At 54.2% G+C, this 12,876-nt stretch overlaps 1 protein-coding gene across 4 annotated transcripts in view; it reads right to left on the bottom strand.

Annotated features, from left to right (window-relative positions):
• Positions 1 to 3,590, bottom strand: part of PTEN (phosphatase and tensin homolog) — an 88,551-nt gene extending 84,961 nt beyond the window's left edge. For 3 of the 4 annotated variants that reach the window (XM_026014797.2, XM_072723581.1, XM_026014799.2), the window contains exon 1: positions 3,364 to 3,590. In XM_026014797.2, coding sequence (XP_025870582.1) covers positions 3,364 to 3,442 — 79 coding nt within the window. In that variant the 5' untranslated portion in view covers positions 3,443 to 3,590. Of the gene's footprint in view, positions 1 to 1,573; positions 1,665 to 2,279; positions 2,492 to 3,363 lie in introns of those variants that run through there. The other variant, XM_072723583.1, reaches the window with a different exon arrangement.
• Positions 3,591 to 12,876: the final 9,286 nt, after the last annotated feature.

The raw sequence follows: 12,876 nt of genomic DNA, 5'->3' as shown, positions 1-12,876 counted from the left end.
TTCTAAAAGGTAAGGAACACCAATGCATCTTTTTCTATACTCTCTAAAAATAAATGTAAAACTACGGTGGTTATACCTCACCATATTTTATGACGCTTATTCATCTATTATTCATTAAGTGTATGATAAGCAATGTAAATCTGTACTGATGGTTGTACTCCTGTGCAAACTTTTACAATGGACAGCAATAAAATTCCTTTTTCCTTATACAAAGTCATATAAACTGTAAATTATTCTTTTAGATGCGCTCTATTCTTGAACAATCTTTATGAAAATGAAGTTTGTAAACTGTTACACAGCGATCAGGATGCCCAGTCATGTTGCTCGGAAAAGAAATACAACTTAGCAGATACAATACAGTGTAAAATAAAAACTGTGAATAGAATCTTAAAAAAACAAAACAAAAAAACACCTCACAATACAGTCACTTCAGTAATCACTGATCTTAAAAGATAATATAGTTAACTTCCATAGTCACTGTTACCCTCTACAAGTTAAAAATACTCCCTATGGTTAATATTTGAAAAGACGCAAACTTATCAAGATGTAAAAATACACACAAACAGAGCCTAAAGTTCCCATGAAATCTAAAGACACTAAATTTTTTTTTACAGTCTCATGGTCACCACCATTTTCCAGACTAACAGTCAGATGTTAACAAATTATTTTTAGGACAACTCAATTTTGCAAATAATCGTCTTCAGTTTTCCTCTGAGAAATCACTACGTTCTTCATCTTTCTTATCAGATAGAAATGCTCCAATCACTACTCTCATAAGGGAACGTAACTTCTCACAGGCTAGCTGCTGAAACAGACACTACAACCTGCCAAAGTCCTCAATGGCCACCTTAATTTCCCCCCACAATACACAGAGAACACTAAAGCGAAACCAAGCAAACCAAAGTGCACTGGTGTAATCAAAATTATTGAAAGTCCAACTAACAAAAAAAAAAAGAGCCCTTCACTGACTTTTTCCTAAATGATTTTTTTTTCATACCAATATTTGGCTCAATAAAACCACAACTCTAGAAATCAAGTGTTATTAGTCATTTGACGCAGCGTCTGACACTGCTTTCTATGCACACCCTAACTAAAGTACCATTCTAGTAACAGTCTTTAAGTCACGTAAATTTCAGGTATGGAGGCACACACCTGTGAAGTCAAAGGCGAGCTGGCCAACCAGCTCAGGACTCCTGTGTAAGAAGCCCGCAGAACGATCTGAATCTTAAAGCCCTATTTTAGAGCAAACGGGTAACGTAAAAATAAACCTACTCTGAATGATAAAAGCAATCTACCAAACAGCATCCACAGACATTGGTTTTTGCTCGGGGATTTTTCCTAAAAAGTCAAAGAAACGTGTAATCAGTTTGTTCCTATACACCCAGACGGCTATCAGTTCACACTAACGCTAGATTGCTTTTGAAATAAATTACAAATCAGAAGTTTTCCGGCAACTGGTGACCTTCTAGGCAAGCGGGTCAAGTTCAGCCTGACCAGTGTTGCAATCAATGCAGACTCCAAAACTTCTAAATATTCTTCTAATACATAATTTTTTAATTAACAGAAAACTTACGTTTTGTGTGCTAGAAAGCTCCTTCTTCGGTGACTTTTACCTTCATCTCAAAACAGACACTTGGGCAGAATTAGCTGTGCACGTTTATGTGCTGCCATGTAATCCAAAGGGAATAAAAAAAAAAAAAAACCTCTTCAGATGTAAAGCATTTTCTTCAAAAACCAAATCCTCCCCACAGTGTTTAGCAGGACATATGGATCCTTCAGCGCCACTCCACCTTTAGGCAAAATGTTTACTGGTGTTCGCTAAAAATGATCTTTATTAAGAATCCTCCAATAACAACAGATGCAATCACGTTTGAACTAAATACCGTCCACTGTTATAATTCACATCACCAAACTTCTGGCCTTAATAGAGGCCTTGTTAATAAGATGCTGCGGGCATCTCAGACCCACAAGTCAATTCTGTTTTCATGCCTTAAGACACTGGCCTAAGCAGGAACGCTGAACGTCTGTGATACTTTCCATTCTGGAAAAAAAAAAAAAAAAAGGAGGGCTCTCTGCCCCAACTCTTGATCAAAACCAGTTCATTATACCTGAAACTGCCAAGATCAATGCCTTTCAATAACCGCTATCTTTTCAGGTACAAAGGCCTAACTTTTAGGCAACCGAAACGATACTCCTGTTAAAAATTCTTGGGTTTCTGTGTCATTCAACAACCTAAGTCAGTAAATTTAAGACACTGTGTGGAAAAACAGCTAACATACCTACAGCATGCGAAGCTGGAGTGATCAGCTCTTGCCTGCGTTGCTGGTGATTAGCTGGTAAATTACACCTGACCTTACACCCGAGCCCGAGTACAATTAACGGACATCAGGAGGTGTCGGGAGTCCTGAAAGCTGGATGAGGTGAGCACCAGTTCTGGAGTCGCAGTGACACTTGTATTTCAAGGAAGAACTGAAGCTTCATGTCTGCAATCACGATTTGCTGCACATAATACCCCAGAACCCACACAACACGCTCCTCCGGAATCAAGCAGCAGTCAATCCCCACTCTGCTACGTGAGACAAGACCACTGAACAAAAAATGCGGCTGAGCTGCAAAATCTCATGCCCTGTCCTGGATCACCCCATCAAGGAAGGGGGGAGGGGGGGAGGCAAATTTCAGAAAGACCGAGCAGCAAGAGCGGCTGAGAACGTCTGTTACCTGTGACACTGTTGATCGCAAACTACACAACTTGGGAGAGGCAGTTCCAGGTTGTAATTCAACTCGGCTTGAACACATACGAACCTACTCTTTGTGCCCTCCAACGAACGCCCCGTGTGCTGAAAACGATTCTGCTTCCAAAGTTATGCAAATCAGCTCACAACTCCCATTACAAATTTAAAAAAAAAAAAAAAAGAGTCTATCCCTGCAACCAACCCAGGAAACTAAATCACTGCGAGATTCTGATGCAATCTGCATACGTGCAACGCTAATTTTCATTTTAATCTAATCTATGCCGTCGATCTAGGGGCCTAGAGCCAAGATCTGACCGAAATGTGCTCGACCTCGGAGTCCGGGCGCCGCGTCCCCTCCGCGCGTTGGGCAGCCCGGGTTCCCGGCTCCGGGTCCGCCGACGGGGCGCCGTGTCCTGCGGGAGCGGACAATGGCCCTTCGGAGGGGCGGGCGCGCGCAGGGCCGGGACCCGCCGCTGCCCGACAGCCGCGGCCGGGGCGGAGGGGCCGGGGCCGAGGTCGGAGGCCGGGCCGGGCCGGGCCGGGCCGGGGCGGCCGAGGCCGGGGCCGGGGTCGGGGCCGGGGTCCGCGGTCCGGGGTCCCGGGGCGCCCGCGGCCGCGCGGAAAGGGATACAGGTCAAGTCCAAGTCGAACCCATCCTCCTGGTAGCGCCTTTTGTTTCTGCTGACGATCTCCTTGATGATGGCTGTCATGTCTGGGAGCCGGTGGCTGGAGAGGAAGGAGGAGAGAGACGGCAGGAGCGGCGGGCGGCGCGGCCTCCTCCGCAGGCTGCAGGCGGCCCCGGGCCTGGCGGCGGGCGGCCCTCGCGCGGCCGGGGCGGGCGTCGGCGGCGGGGCCTGCGCGCGCTCAGGCGGGCTGGCGGCCGCGGGCCGGGGCGGCGCCGGGGGGCCGGGCGGCCGGGCGGCGGCGGGGGGCAGGCTCTCGGGCGGCCCGGGGCCCTGCGCGCGCCGCCGCCGCCGCCGCCGTGGTGCGGGCGGGAGCGGGGGGGGCAGCGGGGCGCCGGCGGCCGCGGCCCCCTCCCCGGAGCCGCCGCCGCCCGGCCGGGCCCGCGGCTTCCACGGTCCCCCGCGCGGGGCGCCGAGCGACGGGAGCACGGCTAGACGCGGGCGCGGGGGCGCGGGCGGGGGCGCGGGCGCGCGCGGGCGGGCGCGGGGGCGCGCGGGCGGGCGCGAGGGCGGGGGCGGGGGCGCGGGCGGGCGCGGGCGCGGGCGCGGGCGCGGGCGGGAGGGCGGGCGCGAGCGCGAGGCCGAGGCCGAGGGCGGGCCGCCCGCCGCTGCCGCCGCCGCCGGCCGGCCGGCTCCCCGAGGGCGCTGCCCCCGCGGCTGCTCACGGGCGCTGAGAGGGGCTCTGGGCCGCGGCCGCCGCCGTCTCTCATCTCCCTCCCTGAGCGCGGCCTCGCCTCTCCGCGGCGCAACTCTCAAACTTCCATCATGGCTGCAGCTTCCGAGACGAGGCCGCCGAGCAGCGCGCACGCCCGCCCCGCCGCGTATCCTGCCGCGGCGCACAAAGAGTCCCGCCACATCACCGCCGCCCCCGCCCCCGCCGCCGCCCCCGCCCCCGCCGCCGCCGCCGCCGCCGCCGCCGCGAGCCCGGCGCCCGGGAGCCCGAGGGGAGGCGGGGGGCGGGGGGCGAGGGGCGAGGCCGGGGAGGGGGCCGGGGAGGGGCGGGGGGGCGACCGCCGAGCATGCCCAGTGCGAGCGGCCCCCGGAGCTGCACTTGCCGCGGCCGCTCCTGCAGCGGCGGGCGGGGGCGTCGCGGACCCGAGTCGGAGGTCGCCGCGCACCGGGGGGCGCAGGGGGGGCGCAGGCGGGGCCAGCGGACCCGGGGCGCCCCTCTCCCGCCCGCAGCGCCCTGGGTCCGCCCCGTGTGCCCCCGCGTGTCCGCTCCCCGCGTGTCGGTGCCCCCGCGTCTGTTCCCCGTGTGTCTGAGCACGAGGAACACCCCCACTATGTCCCTCGCGTGTCCATTCCCCCCGTGCCTGCTCCCCGCGTGTCGGTGTGACCACGAGGAGCACCCCCATTGTGTCCCCACGCGTGTCCTCCCCCCGTCCCTCCCGCGTTGGTGTGAGCACAAGGAAAACCCACATTGTGCCCCCCGCGTGTCCGTTCGCTGCGTGTTCGCCCCCGCGTATCGGCGTGAGCACGAGGAACACCATTGTATCCCCCCGCGTGTCCGTTCCCCGCGTGTCGGTATCCCCCCGCGTGCCTGTCCCCGCGTGCCTGTCCCCCCGTGCCCGCTCCCCGCGTCGGCGTGAGCACGAGGAACCCTTCATTGTGTCCCCCCGCGTGTCCGTTCCCCGCGTGTCGGCGTGATCCCGAGGAACACCCCCCATTGTGTCTCCGCGCGTGTCCCCGCCCCCGGCTCGCTCCCGCCGCCCCACCCCACCCCCCGCCGCCGCGGGCCCAGGACCCCGGGGACGGGAGCCACCGCGCCGCCCCAGCCTCGCCCCCGACAGCGGGCGTCCCCTCCCCTCGGGGCGCCTGCTCCCCGCTCCGCGCCGGGCCGGGCTCCGGGCTCCGGGCTCCGGGCTCCGGGCCCGCCTGGCCCCGCCTCCCGCGGGCCGCCGCGAAAACCCGGCCGGCTGGATCGCCGCGGGCCGGCGTCGGCGCTCCGCGCGTCGGGCTGCGCCCCGGGCCCGAGCCAGGAGTCCGGGCCGGGAGGGAGCGCAGCCCGGCGGGTGGGCGGGGCCGAGAGGCTTCAAGGGGCGGCGGAGGGCTCCGCGGGCCGCGGCCGGGACTACTTTCAGCGGCGGTCACGTGTGCCCCTAGTTGGGGAACTTTCCAAATTCCCAGTCCCCGAGGAGGGTCGGGGGCGGCCGGCGAGCGGCGGGAGGGCGGGCGCGGCGCCGGGGGAGCCGGTTACACAAGCCCCCGCGTTCTCGCACGTGCCCCCCGCGGCCCCGGCGCGCTCGCGTGCTTCCCGGGCGGCCGGACAGCCGGGGCCGGTGGCCGCAGAGCCGGGGCGGCTTCGCCCTGCGGCGGCTGCGCTGCCCTGCGGCGGCTGCGCCCGGGCCCGGGGACTGTCGGATGCGCCCCGCTGCGGGCCCCGCTGGCCCCGCTGCTCGGAGGGCTCGGCCCCGGCCGGGCGGCGCCACACACCTGCCAAGTGCGCGACGGCCCGGGCGGGCGGGCCTGGCCTCGAGGGCCTCGGGGGCCGCGCGGGCCCCGCCGCTGCGCCGTGCGCTCGGCGCCTGAGCACCGGCCGCTCCCATCCACGCCGGCCCCCTCCACGCCGGCCGAGGGGGGGCGCGCCCGTTGCCCTGCTCGGGAAGCACCACCTAGCGGGCCGGTGGAGCCCAGAGGAGCGGGGCTGAGGCGCCGGCCGCGCTGTGCCTGGGTAGGCTGCGAGGATGGAGCGACCTGCGAGTGAAGGGCAGGGAAGCACGAGCCGCCCGGGGAGGTCCGCCAGGACGCGGTGGCCGTCCGGAGCGGCTGTCCCCGGCGCACCGTGCTCGCAGGCAGCCCAGGAGCCGGAGCCCCACGACGGCTTGCTGGAGGCCGGGGCCGCCCCCGAGCCCGCGACTGCTCGCCACGCCCGGGGCATTCACAGCGTTCCTCGGGTGGCCCCGGCTCCTTGACACTTGGCTCTCAGGGGAGCGCCGCAGGAGTTCGCAACCTGCGGGATCCGGGCAGTCGGTGTTGGTCGGAGGCCGTGTGTGCGGGCCCTGGTCAGCGTGCGGGAGGGAGAGGCCACACGTACAAAAGGGAAGCGGGGGGGGGGGGGGTCTGGAAAGAGTAGGAGAAGGGCTCCGTCTGGTTTCCAGAAATGAAAGCCCCGTGTGCACAGCCTAGGGTGAGCCAGAGACTGCCTTGTTTCACAACTAAACCAGGACTCCCTGCTCTCTAGCTGCTCCACCGGAGTGCATGGTTCAGGAGCTGAGCTGTGCTCCACCGGGTAGCAAATGCCGCTACCTGGTGGGGGATGGGAGATGAAGAGCAGGTTAAAGGAAGGGAGGTCGGCTGCCGAAGGTAAAACTTCGCACCTGTGTTTCTCAGGTTGCTGATCCCGTCCCGGGGTCCCTGCTATTAGTACGCCCTCCCCTGCCCCTCCCCGGGAGCCTGCCCTACCTGGGGAGGAGTCTGCGATGCTCTGAAACCCACTTCCCCGGGAGGAAATGGGCCCAGTGCTGCGCGTTGGAGGCGAGAAGAGAGGATGCTTTTTCATTCCCCTGGCACAGAGTTCTTCGGGGGGCGGGGAGGGCGCGCCCCCCAGCACTGAAGCGCGGGCCTGGGAGGTTGGCCCACAGCACTCCCGCTGGCAGGGGGAGGAAAACGGGACAGGAGTTTCCCTGCTTCTCTGAACATGAGCCCCCCTCCTCCCCAGCACTGAACCAAAGGATCACTGGTGTCGACAGACATTTGGTCAGCCAGACAGTAATAGCAGGTAGTTATCAGGAATTACTGAATTAACACCGCCCGCCCCCCCCCCCGCCCCGTATCACATAGGTTCCTCAAGGAAATTTCAGTTTTCGATTTTTGTTTCTCTTCACATCGTCCTGTACTCAGAGGATCCCCTTACCCAAGTGGTAGAGCTGAAAACTCTTAAATAGCTGACTCTACCTGGCGTACAGGTGATTTAAAATTTCAACTTCAACTGCTGACATCTGCTTGGCCGTACAGGTATTACAAGACATCGGTTTCCAGGCACTTCAGTCCTTTACCTGTCTGGATTCAGACCGCCCTAGGGAGAAACAGAAGCTTGTAACAAAGGGGGAATTATATAAAGCTTCGGGGAGGCTAACTATGCAGAATAATTAGTAAACACGATAAACCAGCTTTAATTATAGTTTCTAACAGCTGATTCCAAAACTATATTGTTACTACACCCAAAGGATGTCCAAAGAAAATAACTTTCTTATTTTCTTTGATAAATGAAATGACCAACTTGATGTGGGTGATATAAATAGTTGATGTGCTTTTTGGAGGTTCTGCTGCTAAAATGTCTTTTGCTGAACACTGATTGCTATAATGCCTTCCTCGTCTCCCACACACTGACCTTTCAAATAGAGATCTAAATCAATGGCTTTAATTTTTAAGCAATCTTTTCTATTTTTATCTGTTTAACCACTGTTTTCCTAAATAATACAGAATAGAAAAAAATATAATGATTACTGGTTTGAATTTAAACCACCCTATCCTTCCAAGGGTCCAAGGCTTTTCCCCTTATTTCATTTATCCTGATTATAAATGTCACGGTTCTTTTGAATAAAGATGCTTATTAGTCCAAGACATTTCTCCAGAAGGCACTTCTCCGGAAGGCGCTACAAGTAACCATATCCGAAAAAAGAATTTTTCCCTTCTTATCTGTCAGCCCTCCTGGAGCTGTTGCACAGGGCACTTGGGTCTCCCAGCCCGGCAGAGAGGTGTGCCCTAGGAAATGATCACTCTCAGAGAAATGAGGGTGGGGGTATTCTGGGAGAGCCGCGGAGTGGAACAGGCGCTTGCTGTGTCCAAGATGCATTCAGAAATTGTGATGTGGGCCAGAGAGTGAAGGAAGAGACCTAACGTGACAAATCCGCTTCGACTGCTTTACTTTCCAACCTAACACTGTCTACTGCACATTGTACTCGGGTCCTTTTAGTATTAACTCCAATGGTCCTATGGAATACATGTTCTGCTTTTAACTCTTCCACTAGAAAAAGGTACTAATTTGTATCTGCCAGTAGGTCTTGGGGCACTTGCCAGGTGCTTCCCAGAGGGGCCCTCTTTTGTGTAGCCACGGGATGGACATGGAGAAGGAGTCAAGGCTGCCCTGTGCTTCACTCCTACAAATCTTGCCCTTCACAGCATCCTTCTGGCTTCCGGGGCATCAGTGTTTCTGAAAATGAAGAGCACCTGTTTGAAGGCGAAAATGAGACAACTGTTTAAAGTATCTTTTTTGTCTACCTCTTTCATGATGTGACATCTTTTATCTCCATCCTTTCATTTAATTGTCCAATCAACAAATATTTGGGCTAATTATGTGCTCATTCTGTGCACAGAGCCATGACCATGGCATACAGAGTCCAGCCTTTACGGAACGGAGTCTCCGTGAAACTTGGCTTCTTTACCTGACATTGTTTCTGCCTCCTCACAGCCCATGGGAGGAGGTTAAGGCAGTTGGAAGAACCCTGACGTTTGGTAATGGCTTCAGTTATCTTTTGCTGCATGACAAGCCACCATAAGCTCTGTAACTTAAGACAACCACGACCGCTTCTTTGCTCACAATTCTGCAGTTTGGAAAGGGCACAGCTGGGCAGTTCTGCTTTCCCAGGATGGCAGTTGGGGTCAGACACGGTGGCCCGTAGCTGTGAGTTTGCTCACTGAGGCCAGAATGGCCAAGATGCTACCCCCGCATCTGACACTTAGGCTGGGCCAGCAGAAGTGGCTGTCGGCCCCCTCTCTTCATGTGATCGCTCATCATTCAGTGGGCCAGTCCCAGCCCCTTTATGCTCCCAGCCTCTTTACAGCCTGGATCCCAAGAAAGAGAAAGCAGAGGCAATAAGGCCTGCGAAAGCCATGGTGTGGAAGCCCCAGAAGGTCACCTCCATTTTATTCTCCTGGCCAAAGCCCATCACAGGGCCAGCCCAGATCCGAGGGGCAGGAAAGAGACCACACTTCCGAATGGAAGGAGCGCCTGGAATGGGAGGAACTATCAGCAGTCCTATTGGGAAACACTCTATCATATCCCACCCTTTGGCCACGACACTTCACACGCACACACACACACACACACACACACACACACCCTCCCCCCAAATTATCGTTCTGTGCAGCACTGGCTCTAAGATCCAGGATCTAATGACACACACTGGGCCCTAGGAGTGGCTGAGGCCTTTTAGATGCTGCTCCTCTTCCTCTGGAGACCTGTGAACCACACAACATACAGCGCCCAGACAGGAATGAGTCAACTACGATGGACACGTGTGTTCAGGACGGGGGAAACAAGGCACAAAGCAGCCACCATCCATAGCGGTTCTGAAAGTCACCCTCACTCTGCAGACCCAGACCTCCTCGAGGATCTGGTTCTTCTCCCTGGGAGCCGCTTCCCGAACCACAGTTACTGGCTCCAGGCTCCAGGGTACAGGCTATGACCTTCAAGGCTCCCGTTTCCATAAACAAGTAATTGCCTGCCCTCTGGCTGAACAGCTCTCTCAGGCTGGGTCCTTTCCATTGAAAGTCGGGAGCCCGGTGGCATTTTATTTTACATTCTCAACAGTCTTTTTCTTCTCTAGTCCAGGCTGGTGGGGATCTCATCAATAGAGCTGTCTTCAAAATTGTGTGGGTTTTCTGTGACTCTTAGTGAAGTTTCCTTCTTGCCCACAACTATGCCCATAAAGCAACATCTGTAATTCTTCCAAAGACAAACTTCTGGGCCTTGTTGAAGCAGCTACTGTTGGACTCCCCTGAAGATTCTTCTTAAAAGCCCTTTCGGCTAGACAAGAGGGTCTATGAGACAACATCTTAACATGTTTAGAGGCTTCAACATAGAGTCTTGATTGGATTTTTACCTTGAGGCCACATTTGACAGGCAGGCCCCTGAGGCCATTTCTTCCCTTGAAACTATTGCTGACTACAGAGAATCTCATTGGCTCTGTTTCCTCTACGTGCCACTTGAAAACGGAATAGTGCATGTTCTAAGGCGTCTCTCTTGTAACAACACCATCACACATCACTAAAGGAAGCCAACCGATACTCTGAACATGCAGCTTGGAAATCGCCTTCGCCAGATCTGCAACCTCCGTCTTCCGTGTCTCACTGCACGCAGCGGCTGCCACACATTTTGCCGCTGCTTAGCCCCACTTCTCCAGCCTCCAGGACAATTTCCTCACTACCCCTGGAGCCTCCACTGGGAGAGTCCTTCCCAGACGGAGGAGATACATCAACTAAGTGCAAACACAGGGCCCTGGACTGGATTCTGAAACAGGAAAAGAGAATCACCAGAAACGCTGGCAGAATTCATACAGGGCTGTAGCTTATGTTGATTTCTGGGTGTTGATCATTACTCTGTGGTTAATGCATTTATTACTATTAGGGCAGCTAGGTGCAGAACACACATGAACTCTGTACCATTTTTACAACTTTGGTGTAAGTCTAAAATTGTTTCAAAATAGAAAGTAGGGCAGCCCGGGTGGCTCAGCGGTTTAGCACCACCTTCGGCCCAGGCGTGATCCTGGAGACCAAGGATTGAGTCCCACGTCGGGTCCCTGTGTGGAGCCTGCTTCTCCCTCTGCCTGTGTCTCTGCCTCTCTGTGTGTGTATGTGTGTCTGTGTGTGTGTGTCTTTTATGAATAAATAAAATCTTTTAAAAAATAGAAAGTAAAAAATAACTAGTTAATTTAAAAAAGAGAGAGAGAGAGAGTTCGTTCCCTCATCACCTCTCCAACCTCTACCCAATGCTTGGTCCCAAAGCCAACGCCACGTGTCTTAGATTCTTTTTAAGCCAACACCCAACGTTCAGACATGGATTTCCGTTATTTATTATGCATAATACACCACCCCCGAAACGTGGCAGCTTACAACAGCATCGACTGTTTTCTCACTCGCCATTCTACACTAGGGACAGAACACAATGATGACAGCTTGTCTTTCCTTCATGTACTGTTGGTTGGGGTGGCTTGACTGGGGCTGGAGGACCCATAATGATATCAAGCATGGGGCTAGGGCCCAGCTGGAGTGCCTGAAATAGTGAGGGGCTGGGCCTGTCTCCCTCCTTAGGTCTCACTGCCTCCATGAGGCCTTTGTCTTCAGCACTGTTGTCAGTCTTCCTTATCATCCAAGAAAGCAAACACTAAAGTTGCCAGGTCTAGGCCCAGAACTGGAATAGCATCATTTTTGCCACATTCTATTGACCAAAGCAAGTAATGGAGCCTGTCAAGATTCTAGGGAGGAGAAAGAGACTCTACCTCTTAGTAGGAAGCATGGAGAGAAATAGCATAATTGCTGGTGGCCGTCTACCACCATGACTACACCCCACTCCCCTAGAAATGTCTCCTTAAAACAGACAATCTTCCCTGGTCAATTCTTCCTAGAACCTCCATCATTTAAGAATCATTGCTATCCGGGTGCCTGGGTAACTTGGTCGGTTAAGCATCTGACCCTTGATTTCGGCTCATGTCGTGATCTCAGGGTCCTGAGATCCAGCCCTGCGCTGGGCTCTGCACTCAGCGGGGAGTCTGCTTGGGATTCTCTCTCTCCCTCCCCTTTGTTCCTTTTCCCTATTTGTGTTCCCTCTCTCTCAAATAAATAAATTATAAAAAAAAATCATTGCTATCATGACAATTTGATTAACAACTGTTTTCTGTTTGTCAACTATCTTGCTCCCTAACCCTATAATTTTTTCACTAGGTCTCTCCTCTGTGTTACATGCATATTTCTACTCTAGGATTAATACGTGCTATAAAATTATTCATGAAAATTCAGTGAAATAAAACAGAGGTGATAATACATATATCCATGTTTGCATAAATCCATGGAAAATATCGGAAAGGATAAACGAGAAGATAACACTGCTTATCTCTGTCTACAGGATGGGGAGGGAGGGCGTCAGGGGGAGAACTTCTCTTTCCACTTCTTCCTTTCTGTATGGGTTGAAAGTCCTTTACAATGATGGCTTAGTGTTTTCATAAGTTAAAAAAAAAAAAAAAAGATTTCACCCAATAGAAGAATTGAGTCTAAAAATCAACAAATGTCCATCATCAGAAAAATATCAACTAAACCAGGGAGACAGCGCAACCCTGATTTCATTTTTAAATAAATGAGCACGCTAAGGAAGTTCTAGCATTTAAGGCTGAATGTGTGGTCAGTGTCTGCTGCACCACAGAAATACGTGAGAATATCTGTCATACGTGGTGTCTAGTGTAGTGGACATGCTGTACCTGACCCTGAGTACCCCCTCTCCACAGATCAACTGTTTCCCCTCAATCTACTCTGACTTTTCATGCTATTTAATAATAGCATGAAGCTATTTTCTCATTGCTTTGAAGCAGTTGCTCAAAGAAAATACCAGAATTACTCCTCCGGTATCACAGTACAACCACTACGCAGGGCAGTGGCCAACTATTTGAGGATCCAAGAGTATAAGAGCTAGGAGAAACCTCAAAAGTCCCTTAGTTTACCAATCCCATTTTACAAATGATGACCAGAAG

The sequence above is a fragment of the Vulpes vulpes genome, chromosome 10 (genome assembly GCF_048418805.1).
Source record: "Vulpes vulpes isolate BD-2025 chromosome 10, VulVul3, whole genome shotgun sequence".
In the NCBI taxonomy this organism is placed as follows: Eukaryota; Metazoa; Chordata; class Mammalia; order Carnivora; family Canidae; genus Vulpes; species Vulpes vulpes.
This window is presented reverse-complemented; position numbering and strand designations above follow the sequence as displayed.